At 39.9% G+C, this 13,238-nt stretch overlaps 1 protein-coding gene across 2 annotated transcripts in view; it reads right to left on the bottom strand.

Annotated features, from left to right (window-relative positions):
- Positions 1-2,253: 2,253 nt before the first annotated feature.
- The window catches only part of LOC116266165 (DNA polymerase epsilon catalytic subunit A), a 33,616-nt gene continuing 22,631 nt past the window's right edge, over positions 2,254-13,238 (bottom strand). For both annotated transcript variants that reach the window (XM_031647272.2, XM_050080855.1), the window contains 14 exons: positions 10,323-10,424; positions 10,127-10,210; positions 9,861-9,935; positions 9,036-9,095; positions 8,664-8,926; positions 8,544-8,592; positions 8,212-8,372; positions 8,070-8,136; positions 7,218-7,364; positions 6,211-6,381; positions 5,892-6,107; positions 4,708-4,814; positions 2,658-3,017; positions 2,254-2,567 (listed from right to left, as the gene is read on the bottom strand). In XM_031647272.2, the coding sequence (XP_031503132.1) occupies positions 2,558-2,567; positions 2,658-3,017; positions 4,708-4,814; positions 5,892-6,107; positions 6,211-6,381; positions 7,218-7,364; positions 8,070-8,136; positions 8,212-8,372; positions 8,544-8,592; positions 8,664-8,926; positions 9,036-9,095; positions 9,861-9,935; positions 10,127-10,210; positions 10,323-10,424 (1,872 nt within the window). In that variant the 3' untranslated portion in view covers positions 2,254-2,557. The remainder of the gene's footprint in view (positions 2,568-2,657; positions 3,018-4,707; positions 4,815-5,891; positions 6,108-6,210; positions 6,382-7,217; positions 7,365-8,069; positions 8,137-8,211; positions 8,373-8,543; positions 8,593-8,663; positions 8,927-9,035; positions 9,096-9,860; positions 9,936-10,126; positions 10,211-10,322; positions 10,425-13,238) is intronic.

Genomic DNA, 13,238 nt, shown 5'->3' with positions numbered 1-13,238 from the left:
TATGGCCTTTGATGGTGGCTATGTATGGAGGGCGACTGCGTAGGAACAGTGGGGGAGCCAGGATTTTTGGATGCAGCCATCCATGTGAGCTTAATTTTTGAATCATTAAATCTTTGATGGAAACCCACATGTAGCTCCGTTAGCAGGTAGGAACATGATTGCGCTCCCATCAATGCGGGTCTTTTTAGAAGGTGTGGTCAACTACGTTGTCGCGTACCCATCTCTCACAGGAACATAGATGGGTATGGCACTGCAACATGCATTTAATCAGTCATTAATGCTGTGCTGTGTGGTTCGGGAGTCTGCAGCGACTGAAGCCAAACCTCATTCATGGAGTTGGACGTTGACGGGCGAGAAGGGCCGGCCGCTGGTACCCTCGTTTCACCGATTCTGAAGCGTCACGCCCAGTGCCCCATCAGAAAGTAGTCATATGAAATGGGAAAGGAAAAAAAGAGAGGAAGACGGCATTATCTATTGATTAGGTCGGGGCATGGGGCTAATTATCACCATGTGAGCCATGCTCTAGCTTGCCCGTGCGCAGCCAGCCGAGTTCATGAGAGGAAGTCAACTGAATGAACAAATCAATCTCGAGTGCCTTACATTACTTGGAAATAGGAGCACATCATACTTCAAAAACGACAAGCGAAGCAATATTTTGAAATTTGAAACCTTAAACGAGAGCAAAATGTTCAGTAATTTAATGCGAATTTATTATGCCAAAATTGGGTCTTGGGGTTCAATGGATTTAAGATGCAAAAGCTTTTGCTAGATCCGGTTAGCATAATTACCAAATACATAAATTATATTACATATGTACATAATGATCAGTGGGCATTTTTAACACTTGGTAAGGCCAGGTACGCTCTTCATCGCCACACACTGCCCAAATATGAAAGCCTGTAACCGACGGTGATTAACGTCGGCCTAATTTGTCGGCTTCTGGGCCCTTCTTTGGTTGATTTGGTGTCCACACAAGTACAAGGATCGGTCCATTCCACCTGAAACTGATGACCTTCAACCGGAGTTCTATTGGGCCCAACTTTTCATCTTCTAATGCAAACTGTTCCATTTTTACCCTTCAAGGTAGGGATGCCGTCGAAGATGTCGAAGAGTAGTCTCTGCATGCTAAACATATATGGACATTCTACATCTGCTCTGTCAATCACATTTGTTTCTGTAAAGAGTATTTTCAATGTCATTGTGGAGTAACATAATAAAAGCTCCGCTTGTCAGTCAGTCTGTCCATACCAGCCAGATCCCTTGCTAGTTGCTGTATTAGGAGAGAATTCAATTTGTTTGTCAACTTCGAATCCGCTTTTTATCTGGAAGTTGCTTTAGTTTGTTTGCGGCACTGGATTGATGGCTTATATATATGTACAAACCACTTGCATCAAATTCAAGTCTGTGACTAGAAGTCGGTTTGTGAACCAAATTGACAGAATCGGCTGGTTACGAATCGACCAAAATATTTACAAATGTATTTTCTAAGAAATAAAATATATATACAAGTAATTAAAATATTGTAAAATATAATTAAAAGCTGCGGATTACAGTCTTGATTTGGCTACAGAATTTAATCGATTTATCATCGATTGAATAGACTCAACCGATTCTGGTAACGCACTTATGGGCCTGCTATTTGAGGACCCTAACTCAAAAATTGCAGACACGAAGATGAAGCCTACAGTAAACAACTTGTCGATTCCATTATATGTATCGTAGCCACGTATCCTAACTGTTGGGCTAATCACTCACCTGGCTTCTGTCCTGTTCCACTCGCCAAATAGACCTGGGGCGCCCAGCGCTGACTGTCATCATCTGCCTGAACAAGGAACCGGCAACACCAGTAGCGGACGGATGAGTAGCTTGCCCTTGTGAGGAGGTCAACAGCTACAAACGGCTACCACTATCCCGTGAATAGCAAAAGGGGGAACCAACTAGGTGGAGGGAGCGCTGCTCCTGAGTCAGTAAGCGAACTAGTGGTAATGGGCAAGTCAGTCAGGCCACCCTTCCCTATCCATCAGTCAGTCAATCTTCTTCCCTTTGATCAGTAATTGCGTCATTATAGTACAATAGAACAAAAATGGTACAAGCCTTGATAGTTCCACACATTGGACTGCACATTAGAAATATAATATATATCCAGACCTGCAATTTAATTAAGCAGAAAGCCAAATAAAGCATTCAAGAGAATTGCTACCTTAGACAACAATAAAGGAAATCATGGGTAAGTCGCCCACATACATCACTCAGTTAAATAATAAAGATTTATTATTTCCCAACAAGTAAACAAATACAGATATAATACAAATATTTACACAGTGAAGCATTATAAATTTAATATGTACAATATAGAAGCATAAAGCTTTAACAATATAACAAACCTAAATGCATCAAGGATTTCCACACGAGGCAAGCTTTTCTTCTAAAGTTGACAGAACATCTGAGCCAGGGATGCTCAACCAGATTCAACCCAGGCATTACATGTACAACAGATATGATGTCCGTATTTGTCAATTCGCTTCTAGTCAACAATGATGCCATGCTATTAAACATCTCACTTTTTCCTGGATAAGAAATAACGTTTCGATTAAAAGCGATGATCTGGTTAAAAGGTGAAGAGAGATGAGATAACAGCAGAAAAGCTCTGGCTTCACCTTAAGCTTAAAATCCAAGCAGTACAATCTTCAAGAAGCCGGAATTTCTGGCGAATGGCAACATTCAGAAAAACTTGCATTTTCATCAAGAAGTCATTGGCATTTTCTCTGCACTGGAATGATCCTGCACATTCACCACACTGGTCTGCTAGATGAGCATTTTTCACCTTGCGACATTTGGTACATTCAAGATCTTGTAAGTGGTAGAGTCGTTCTCTTTGTCGAACAATCTGGAGAAGCGCGTTTTCCATCACTTCCCGATTATAAGGTTGGCCACATTGTTGCACCGCACAATACCAATCATTCTCAAGCAGTGACACGTCACGACATAAATCAAGATCTCTGCAATCATTGCAGTAGCTGCAAAAAAAGTTCTCATTAAAGCGTCTAAATGGAATATATATCCAGCAAGTCAATAAATTAAAGGATCTGGAAGTAACCCTATTATTCATTCTAATAGGCGTGCCAGGATCATTAGTGTCAGTCACTGCCAGTTAAGATCACTTTCGTAAATTAGGATTGAAAATGTTGTAGCAGGGATTTTCTGCTAGGAAATTGGATTAGCCACAAGCCAGCACAAGGACCGACCACTAGGAATTAGACTGCATGCCTTGTGGCTATAAATACTTCTCTCTTTTTTTCGCCATAACTACTTGTTTTACCTCACCTCTCTCTCTCACTCACTCTCTCTCTCTCAAGCTGTCAAGATGGTATGAGAATTCAATTCATAATTGGAAATCCCATTTTCTGGGATATCCCAGGATAATTTCACTAAGCTAAACATGCAAACATAAAGTTGGCCTCAAGGGGCATAAGAGAACGTGTTGCCAGTTCGATTCATGTGGGTGCTATGCCCATTCATGTGGGTGCTATGCCCCTACAACACGCATAAGATACAAACCTAAAGTGACTATAACAATTTAGTTCACAATTGATAATATCATTTTCGGGTTATTCTAGGAAAATCTAAACGAGTTAAAAATTAAAACTACATACATAAACATATGAGTCCAAGAAAGAGAGAGAGAAAGAAGTCAAAAAGACAGCTTTTATTGTCAAATGAGGATCCTCTCAAAGAATCACACAAGTGCATGGCATAAGATTTTAATTGTACAATCAATATATCAAGCTCACATTGTGTTTATATTCAAAGTTTCAAACGACTATATCATATTCTAATTGCCGTAAATTCAAAATATTTTCCATGTTGCTGGTAAATGTTCGACAGTACAAGAAAAGTTTGGCCACAATAATAGCACACACAACTAATGAGCACACATGCCTAAATTGTAACCAAGTCAATGGTTCAAAATCTACCATGTAGGGCCATTTCGAATGGTGGAAAAAAAATCCCATGTACTATTTGTTCAGGTTTTCCTATGATCCCAGCATTTGATTGAGACATTCAAAACTAAACTATAATAATTTCCTCGGCTTTCTTTCCCCAATTTTTCAGAGGTGACAGATGCTATCAGTAATAAGAATAACTATTTACTTTAGTAATTAAACAGAGCCTTAGTGAAGGAGGGTGAAAAACTGCATAAACATTGTTGGATGACTACAATTACACTCATTGACATTCATTAAGGTGCTCCCAGAGCAGTCACAAATATTGTTTTCGCATTTTATCCGGCAAGTTTTTTCTCGGGCATAACATGGCGAGCTTAAAAAAAACAAGAAAAATACGTTAAAATTTTAAAAATTAAAAAAAAAAACTAAAAATTAGGGAGAAATAAAATAAATGAGAAACTAATGAGACAACATAAAAATTAAGTAAATAAGAAACAAATAAAAATTAGAAAATGAAACCAGCAGTCTGGCATTGAAAAATATGAAAAAAATGCATTAAAAAGGGTCAAACAGGAAAAAGCGTTTCTTTCACGTTTTTTGCTTTTTTCTTTGCTGACTTATTTTTTGCATTTTAAATGCTTTTTTTTTAAAAAAAAAAACACATCTTTTGTGACTATACTCCAAAGTACCAGCATAAGGACATTATTCTCCAAATGAATAGCTACAGAAAAAGATATCTAAGAGGCAGAGAGAGACTGACCTGCAGATCACATTTGGTAATGTAAAGGATAAACATGGATCACAAAAGTGTGCCTCTGGAGCAAACTCCCTCACACGTATCAATCTTAGAAGGTTTTTCCTCATGACCTGCAGAACCACAGGATTGTACAGTAACTGTCATCATTTTGCCTTATTCATGAAAAGGCATTCCTGCAATTTTTTTCTCGTAAATTTGCATGCACTCAATGCTTGGATCTTCCTTCCCTCCTTTCCCCCTTCCAATGCTCAATTAATGTTTTCGAACTCTTTTTGAATTGGATAATGAGTCATTCAATTAAAGGTTTTAAAACCCAATGACCTCTACTCAACTTGGAGTGAATTGATTCGTGACTCATTGGGTCAATCAATGACTGGCCTGATTTTGACAACCTCATTTTCTCACATAAATTATATTACATATGTACATAATAGCATTTTAATATACACGTAGTTATAAAATGCAAATATTAGTAACATATTTACTATAGTTACATACTTACATTACTAATATATGTATATGAAACTGTTTATGCATATATATATAGAAAATCTGATGGTGTGTGGATAAAATAGTTGATAAAATGTCACACGTAAAGTTGCTTTTCAAAAAAGTGGAACATATTGAGTACTTTGGTTTTGGAAAGTTAGTTTTACACATAACACTTTGTGAATCAGCAATCAAGTTGAACAGACGACTCAATTATTCAAGATACTTCTCATATTACTTAGTCCATATATTTCCTGAGGTCTGCTCATTCCATGGTTCCGGCAAGTCCTTTCAATTTTGGGGTTCCCATTTTCTTGATCAGATTGAGGACCAGTTACTACCCAGTCAACTTGACTGACATCGATGAGGTTCTAAACATTGAATCAACCAATTCATATCCAAGAAAAGCATTTCAAGTAGCAAAAGCAGAGAGTTTAGGAATACTTTTCCCCATTTTCATAATAGATAAGTCAATCAACCCTAGTATTTCTTTCTTCCACAAAGTCATGTGTGCTGGGCATAAATTAGCAAGGGACAAGATAATATTCTTAATGTGCAAGCCAACAAGTTTGTGGAAAAAAGGAAAGAGAACAGTTACTTGTTTAAGGCTAGTGTAGGATCAAATAACACCACGTTCCTTTGAGAAACACAATAAAAACAAAGTACAGTTAGAATAATAGAAACATATTAATAGTTACCAGGACATCATGTTGAACATGTTGGTCAAGCACAAAAACAGCAGAAATGTGTTTAATCAACTCCAATGCAGCATCACACATATGCATATGAGAGCCACCTAGATGAGGGAGTTTGTAAACAGAAGGTTTATCATCCCCACTGAAATTCTGTGCTTTAGGATGGCACATAATATCATTAACAATCCTCAAAAGCTTATCTGTGAAGTAAGATCCAATCTGCAACATGCATAGAAGACATTAGATAGCACAAAAGATGACACACTTTCAAAGGTAAAAAATGCCAATTCTGGAAAACTTGAAGGAAAGGATGCAAGAACACCTGTTCTTTTAGAAATTCAGTAACATCAGACTCCTGTGTTCGAGCAACTGCAACTGTGACTGAAGGTGTGGAGAAACTATCTTCTCTTGAAGCTGATCTAATTGCTGATTGCTCCTTCGCATATTTCCATGGTATATAGATAAACTCAGAGACAATCAAAAGGAACGAATCCTGCTTGCAGAAAGAATATCAGGAAGAGTTTGTAGTATGCATGCACATTTCAAGAAAATGAGCAGCTGTCACTCCTCAGAAGTTTAATAGACAGCAAAAGGCTAAAGAGTGTATAACCAATCATATGCATGTGCAATAAGTGGAAAATCAATATTTTCATATGAACCAGACATAAGTCAATTTGCCGCATCATCACAAATATTTCTCAAGTTTTTACCAGTAAGGTTTTCTCAGAAAAATAACAATAATATATATATATATATATTATTTATAGAAAAATATTATGAGTTTTTCTACTAATTTTCTTACAAGAACATCGATAAAAATTTAAAACGGTTATTAAAATGTTAAAAGAAATCCAAAAAAGTTTAAAGTGTATTAGAAAATACTTTTTTACTTGGAAAAAGATTGCAACAAAAATTTATATTTTTTCTTTTTTCATTTTGCTGATATTTTCAAAATATTGCAATTGTTCCACATTGATATAATTACTTTCTCGTTGTTAAAGGCTTAAAGCAATATTTTCAAAAAAGCACCAATGCCTGTGAAACTGGTTTATGCCATCATAGCCACATTAAGCTCAACCAAAAGAAACAAAGTGAGTTGGCTTTTGACACACACCTGCTGACGATTCCCCATTTCTTAAAAAAATTGAACTCCCAGCAGATTCAGGGTATTATATTGGGCATAAACAAGAAACTTAAGAAAAAAAAAAAACTATCGCAGCATATAAACAACTTTGCCTGCCTCAGATGTGTAATATAGCATGTACGAACAAAACATTCACCGTGATTACAAACAATTCAAAACTAATAATAAAGCTATCGTCAACTAGCCTGAATTTTCTTTGGCAGATATTCAGCAATATTCCAGCTTGAGACAATGTCCAGATGTGTATCATTCAGAACTCCCGAACCAGATGCCTGTTGTATGTTGGAACTACATCCGCTAAGAACCTTAGCTAAAATCCCTCCATAATTGTACTGCAAATTATAACCACATTACATCAAGGAAAACTAAATAACTCAGACAAATCCAAAGGGTGTAGCCAATAGAAGACTTGGTAAAAAGTACATATTATTCAACACTTGGGGTTCCACATGCGCGGATCTGTGTGCCTTAAGAGGGGCGGATCGTAACACCCTAAAAGTTTAGTCCCGCATTAAGATTGTGAGAGATCTTCAAGAGCTTGTAATGGGAGTTGTTAAAGTAGTTGATTGTCATGGTTCCTAGCCTTTTTGGGGCCGAAACTGAAACTGCTAGGGGGCAGCTTAGGATCCGTCAAACCAAGGGCCCAAGCCCGGTGTGGGTCGGGTCGTTACGAAAATCATCTCTAAAAGAAATAAGAGAATGATTCCCATAATATGAGGATTGTGCAGGTTTTACCAGCTATGCAAGTCAGAAGTTGGCATATCCATTGGCTCATAACAGGCCTTAGATGAACCTTGAGCTGGTCTGAGCCTTGAGGATTGCACTCAAAATAGCCTCAACTAAGCTCATTGAACTCGTTCATAAGCCCTACTGAGGACATTTGGCATCATACATATTAGCATTGACACACAACATATAGCATTAGATATTCACATATATATCCACAGGTATTGGTACATATTTATACCAGTGCAGAAAAATGGAGGACCTCCAATACAAATGTAAGTTCACATAGAAATAGTGAGCCTCAAACAAACCTGATCCATGAAGAGCAAGGAATGCCAAAAACGGACTGGCTCGAGCTCAATCCATTCAAAAAGATCTCTACATCAAGAAAGGAAAGGCAAATAAGCATGGATCAAGAAGTCACTGAATTAACCTACATTTCTCCCAACTTACCTAGACTGTAATGCTTTTAATAAGCATTCACAATATCCTTGAGCTGCCAAGATATCTGTTTTCCCTGTATCTATGATGATCTTTGAGAAATCAGCAAAGATTACAACTGCACCTAGTTTGCGGAACTCAGCTAATAGGAGTGAAAACACCTTCTGCATAATCTGCCAAAGTCAATTTTCCAAGGACACAAAAGAGCAGATGAATAGATGTCTTTGGAAGATAAAATATATGAGATCATCCATGTACAGCTTCTACTATACAGAGCAATAATTAAAGAAATTGACATCCAGTACATAGTAACTGATAGTGAGAATATGAACTACAAGATGTACCTTCTGTAGGACACGATGCAAGGTAGGATCATGGAGTTTTGACTGCGGACTGCAAATTCAGAATGACCTCAAATGAACAAACTGGGAGTACAAAAATGAAGAGCTTCACAAATATTCTACCTGCAAATCCAGCGGTAAAGATGCTGCAGTATTGCATCAGCAAACACATTGCCAGATGTAACAGCATCTGAAAGGCATCTCTGTATCAAATGCTTCAGAACACGAAAGGCAGAAGAGCATGCAGCAATCTCATCAAAACAAGATGAACTATATACGAAAGGGGGTCCAGTAGGCATATCTGGCTCATGTCCTAATAACATGCCTCCTTCAATTTCATCAAGCTGACTGCTCTTGAGAAGAGAATTAACAGCAAGGTGATGAATCTGTAAAAAACAATTAAAGAATACTAAATATGCAATCAATCATGTGAAAAAAAAAAGGTTTAACTAAAGAAACAGATGACCAGCCCCCAGATTAAATATACTCATTAACCTTCAACTCAACCGTCACTTTTCTGTAGGCCCCAGGATATGTGATAACCAACTGCTGGATCTGCTAACAAAAAAGTTAAGACAACTCCAGAAGAGCAAATAAGAATAGAATGATTGCACTAGGAACAGATTTTGATGAGAAAATCACTAGCCTTGAGTTGGCTTTCTAAATTAACAAACTTGTCAAATACTCTTCCATCACCATTCATATAACATGAAACAATTTGATTTGTTTTTTCATATAACATGAAACAATTTGATTTGGTTTATCTTATAGAAGTTCATTGTGTTGAAATCTTTGATTTGATATGTGCATTCACTACCATGAATATATAACTCCCATTGAGGACAGAAAACAGCTAATAACATTTGACTTCTACAAAATTTTCTACTCCAAACATAAGGAGAAGTATTGAAGGGTATAAGATATAAATGGTGCATCTACCTTGTGTATATATCTATCATCACTTCACTATTTTCCCAAAGAGGCTGTCTGATTGATGGTAGAAGCTTTACATTACACAAAATTTCTGCTTTATGCTAAAACTTTTGCAGGTAAAAGAATTAGGTAAAAACAAGTATTTGATGAAAAGTTTCAAGTAAAATTTCAGGTATGTTCGTTAATTTAGGCCAAAATCAGTGGGCTCCGCAACCTTCAATCAAACAGCCAGAAGGAATTTTAAATTTAGCCACTGAAATTTGGTCTAATGTTTCAGTACATAATTCACAAAGCAAAGGATATAATTCAGAGGCCATGACCACAAACTGAAAAAATACTAAGGGCATCCAAGCAAAGAAATGCCAAACCACATATGTATGCACTTACCTCATCTATGAAACTAGCATCTTCCTCAAATAGGCCTCCAAGGTCTGGAATACCACAGTCAGATATCCAAAGAACCTACGTAGAAAGAGATTTTTTCAGCTCAATATTGTGTTAAGAGTTAAATTGTGGCATGATACTGCATAATGAAAAAGACAGGCCAGAAACAAGAAATATTCACCACAAAGGCTAAACAAAGCCAAGGCTTTGCAACTGGTATCTCATTTCACGGGAATATAGACCTTAAAATTTAAAAGCATTAAAGGTACCTGCTGTGCATCATGCAAAGCCCTAGAATAAAAGATGTCTGCAGTAAATAGAAGCCAATCATGTTCGAAATTGCCCAAAGGTACCTACAATGCAGGAGGTAGCGAGGGAGGAAAAAAGAGAACAAGGTGAAGCATCAGTGCGCTGTATCCCCCAGAATCAAAGAAATGAATGAAGCACAAGGCCCTCACAAATTACATGTGCATATCTAGCGAGAGAAATCCGCTCATTGAGCCATTGAGACGATGCAGCACATCGCTGCATCGCAGTTTTTGCAGCCACAACCTGCCAACCAAGAGCCTGAACAAGAAACAGAAAAAATTTAGTTCCAACAGAAATAGACGAAGACAATAGCTGTCACGGGCTGACAACTTCGGCCCGTGCGGCGCGGCAAGAACCTGATTGCCGCAAGCCTTCAAACCACCGAACGGGGCGCAAAAGTAGTTTGAGAAAACAAGTGTATAAAGAATGTGTGTGAATAAAGAAATCTCGCAATGTATTCGCTTGAAGAATTAGTACATCACGAGAAAGATAAGTAAGGAGAATGATCTCGACTTTACTTATGTAGGATGGCCGAGGCCGCTTACAGGATTCCCATGCCGACCATCCAAAACAAGAAATCCCAATACTTGACACTTAGACCGGTGGGAGGGTACTCCCTTACAAGTAAACATGCATAAGCAAATGAATCAACATAAGCAAAGGAAGTACAACGCAAAACAAAGCAAAGGACTGTACAGACTCCCAGACACAGGGGAACAGGCTCCCCCCTTCAAGTTATGCGCCGTCCTCGGCGCCAGCAGTTTCATGATAGGCCTTGACTTCCAGCGGGTAGCGCTGCTTCATGCGGAATGCATACTCCCAGGTGGGGTTGTGTTCGCCTATCCACTTCACTTGGTACTTCTTCGGCTCCCCCAAATAGTTTGTCTTGTGCCGAAGAATTTCTTCCATCCGACGGTCCGCCGCTCGCTTGGTCGGCGGGGCTCGCTGCAGGATCGGGTATCGTTCTGGAACGCTTCGCTCAGGGTCTTCCTCATCGACATAGAAGGGCTTCAGGTTACAAACATGGAACACTGAATGCACCTTAAAGTCTGGCGGCAAGTCTAGCTTGTAGGCTAGCTTTCCGATTCTCTTCAGCACTGTGAAGGGTCCCTCATACTTGCGGATCAAGGACCGGTGTCGACCACGGAAAATGCCCGTGCGATCAGGGTAGAGCTTTACGAGGACTTGATCACCCACCCGGAATTCCATTGGCCTTCGATTCCGATCTGCAAACTTTTTCATCTTTTTGGCGGCCTTGTGTAAGAACGCCTTAGCCATTTCCGTCTGGTCCTGCCAATCGCGAACGAACTGGTAGGCAAAAGTGGGTCTTCCCTTTTCTTGGGCTGCAAGGGTATGTGGCATCAACGGTTGTTGTCCAGTGGCTATTTCGAATGGACTATGTCCAGAAGACTCGCTCTTCTGCAAATTGTAGCAAAATTGAGCTACATCCAACAATTTCACCCAATCTTTTTGATTCGCACTAACATAGTGTCGAAGGTATTGTTCCAACAATCCGTTGATTCGTTCAGTTTGGCCGTCCGTTTGAGGGTGGAAACTTGTTGAGAATAATAAATCCGAACCCAACAAACGAAATACTTCGCGCCAAAATTTTCCTGTGAAGCGAGCGTCCCGATCACTAACAATGCTTTTCGGCACGCCCCAATGCTTGACAATATGCTTCACGAACAACTCGGCCGTCTTTTCCGCGGGACATTCTTTAGAGGCTGGGATAAATGTGGCATACTTTGAAAATCTATCCACAACCACAAGGATGGAGCTGAAGCCGTCAACTTTGGGCAAGCTGACGATGAAGTCCATGGAGAGGCATTCCCATGGACGTTCTGGAATAGGAAGAGGTTCCAGGAGACCGGCAGGCTTCTGGTTTGTTCCCTTGTCCTGCTGACAGATCAAGCATGTTTTCACATATGCTTCAACGTCGTCGCGCATCTGTGGCCAGTAGTAGCCACGTTCGAGTAGTGCCAGTGTCCGCTCCTGGCCAGGATGGCCAGCCCACAATGAGTCATGACACTCCTTTAGCAACTCTCGTCGGAGATTGCCCCATCTGGGCACGAACACTCGTCCGCCCTTTGCCATCAAAAGTCCATCTTGTAGCCAAAATCGTCGCGTCTTTCCCGCCTCCGTTGTTTCGACCAAGTGCTTGGCCACTGGGTCCTGCTTCATGCCTTCTCGAATCCGCCCAAGAAGAGCACCCTCGAGTTGCGCTTCGGATGATGCTATCCGGGTAGCTGCCAACTCTGCCTTCCGACTCAGTGCATCGGCCACGACGTTTGCCTTCCCTGCCTTGTACTCCAAGGCGAAATTGAATTCCGCAAGGAATTCCTGCCATCGAGCTTGCTTCGGACTCAACTTCTTTTGAGTCTGGAAGTAGCTTGTGGCTACGTTATCAGTCTTTACCACGAATTGGGACCCCAATAAGTAATGCCTCCATGTGCGAAGACAATGAATAACGGCTGTCATTTCCCTTTCATGCACGGAGTACCGTCGCTCCGCGTCTTTCAGCTTCCGACTCTCATAGGCAACTGGATGACCTTCCTGCATCAAAACTCCACCAATGGCAAAATCTGATGCATCCGTGTGGACTTCAAATTTTCTTGTGTGGTCGGGCAACCTGAGCACAGGCTCCTGCGTCAGGGCCCTCTTTAACTTGTCGAAGGCATCTTCTTCGAGCTCTTCCCAAGCCCAAGTTCGGTTTTTCTTCAACAAATCAGTGAGAGGCGCAGTTATCAAAGAATACCCCTCAATGAATCGTCGATAGTAATTTGCCAAACCAAGAAAAGAACGTAGTTCTGGTACATTAGTTGGCGGTTTCCAGTCTTGAATTGCCCTCACCTTTTCGGTGTCCATTCGCAGCTGACTTTTTCCCACAATGTGACCGAGAAAACTGATTTCCGGTTGGCCGAATAGGCACTTCTCGCGCTTCACATAGAGTTCGTTTTCCTTCAATACCTTGAACACTGTCCGCAAGTGTTCCACATGTTCCCTCATGGATTTGCTATACACTACAATGTCATCAAGATAGACTACCACGAACTTATCTAAGTACGGATAGAA

The sequence above is a fragment of the Nymphaea colorata genome, chromosome 12, assembly GCF_008831285.2.
Source record: "Nymphaea colorata isolate Beijing-Zhang1983 chromosome 12, ASM883128v2, whole genome shotgun sequence".
Classification (NCBI taxonomy): Eukaryota; Viridiplantae; Streptophyta; class Magnoliopsida; order Nymphaeales; family Nymphaeaceae; genus Nymphaea; species Nymphaea colorata.
This window is presented reverse-complemented; position numbering and strand designations above follow the sequence as displayed.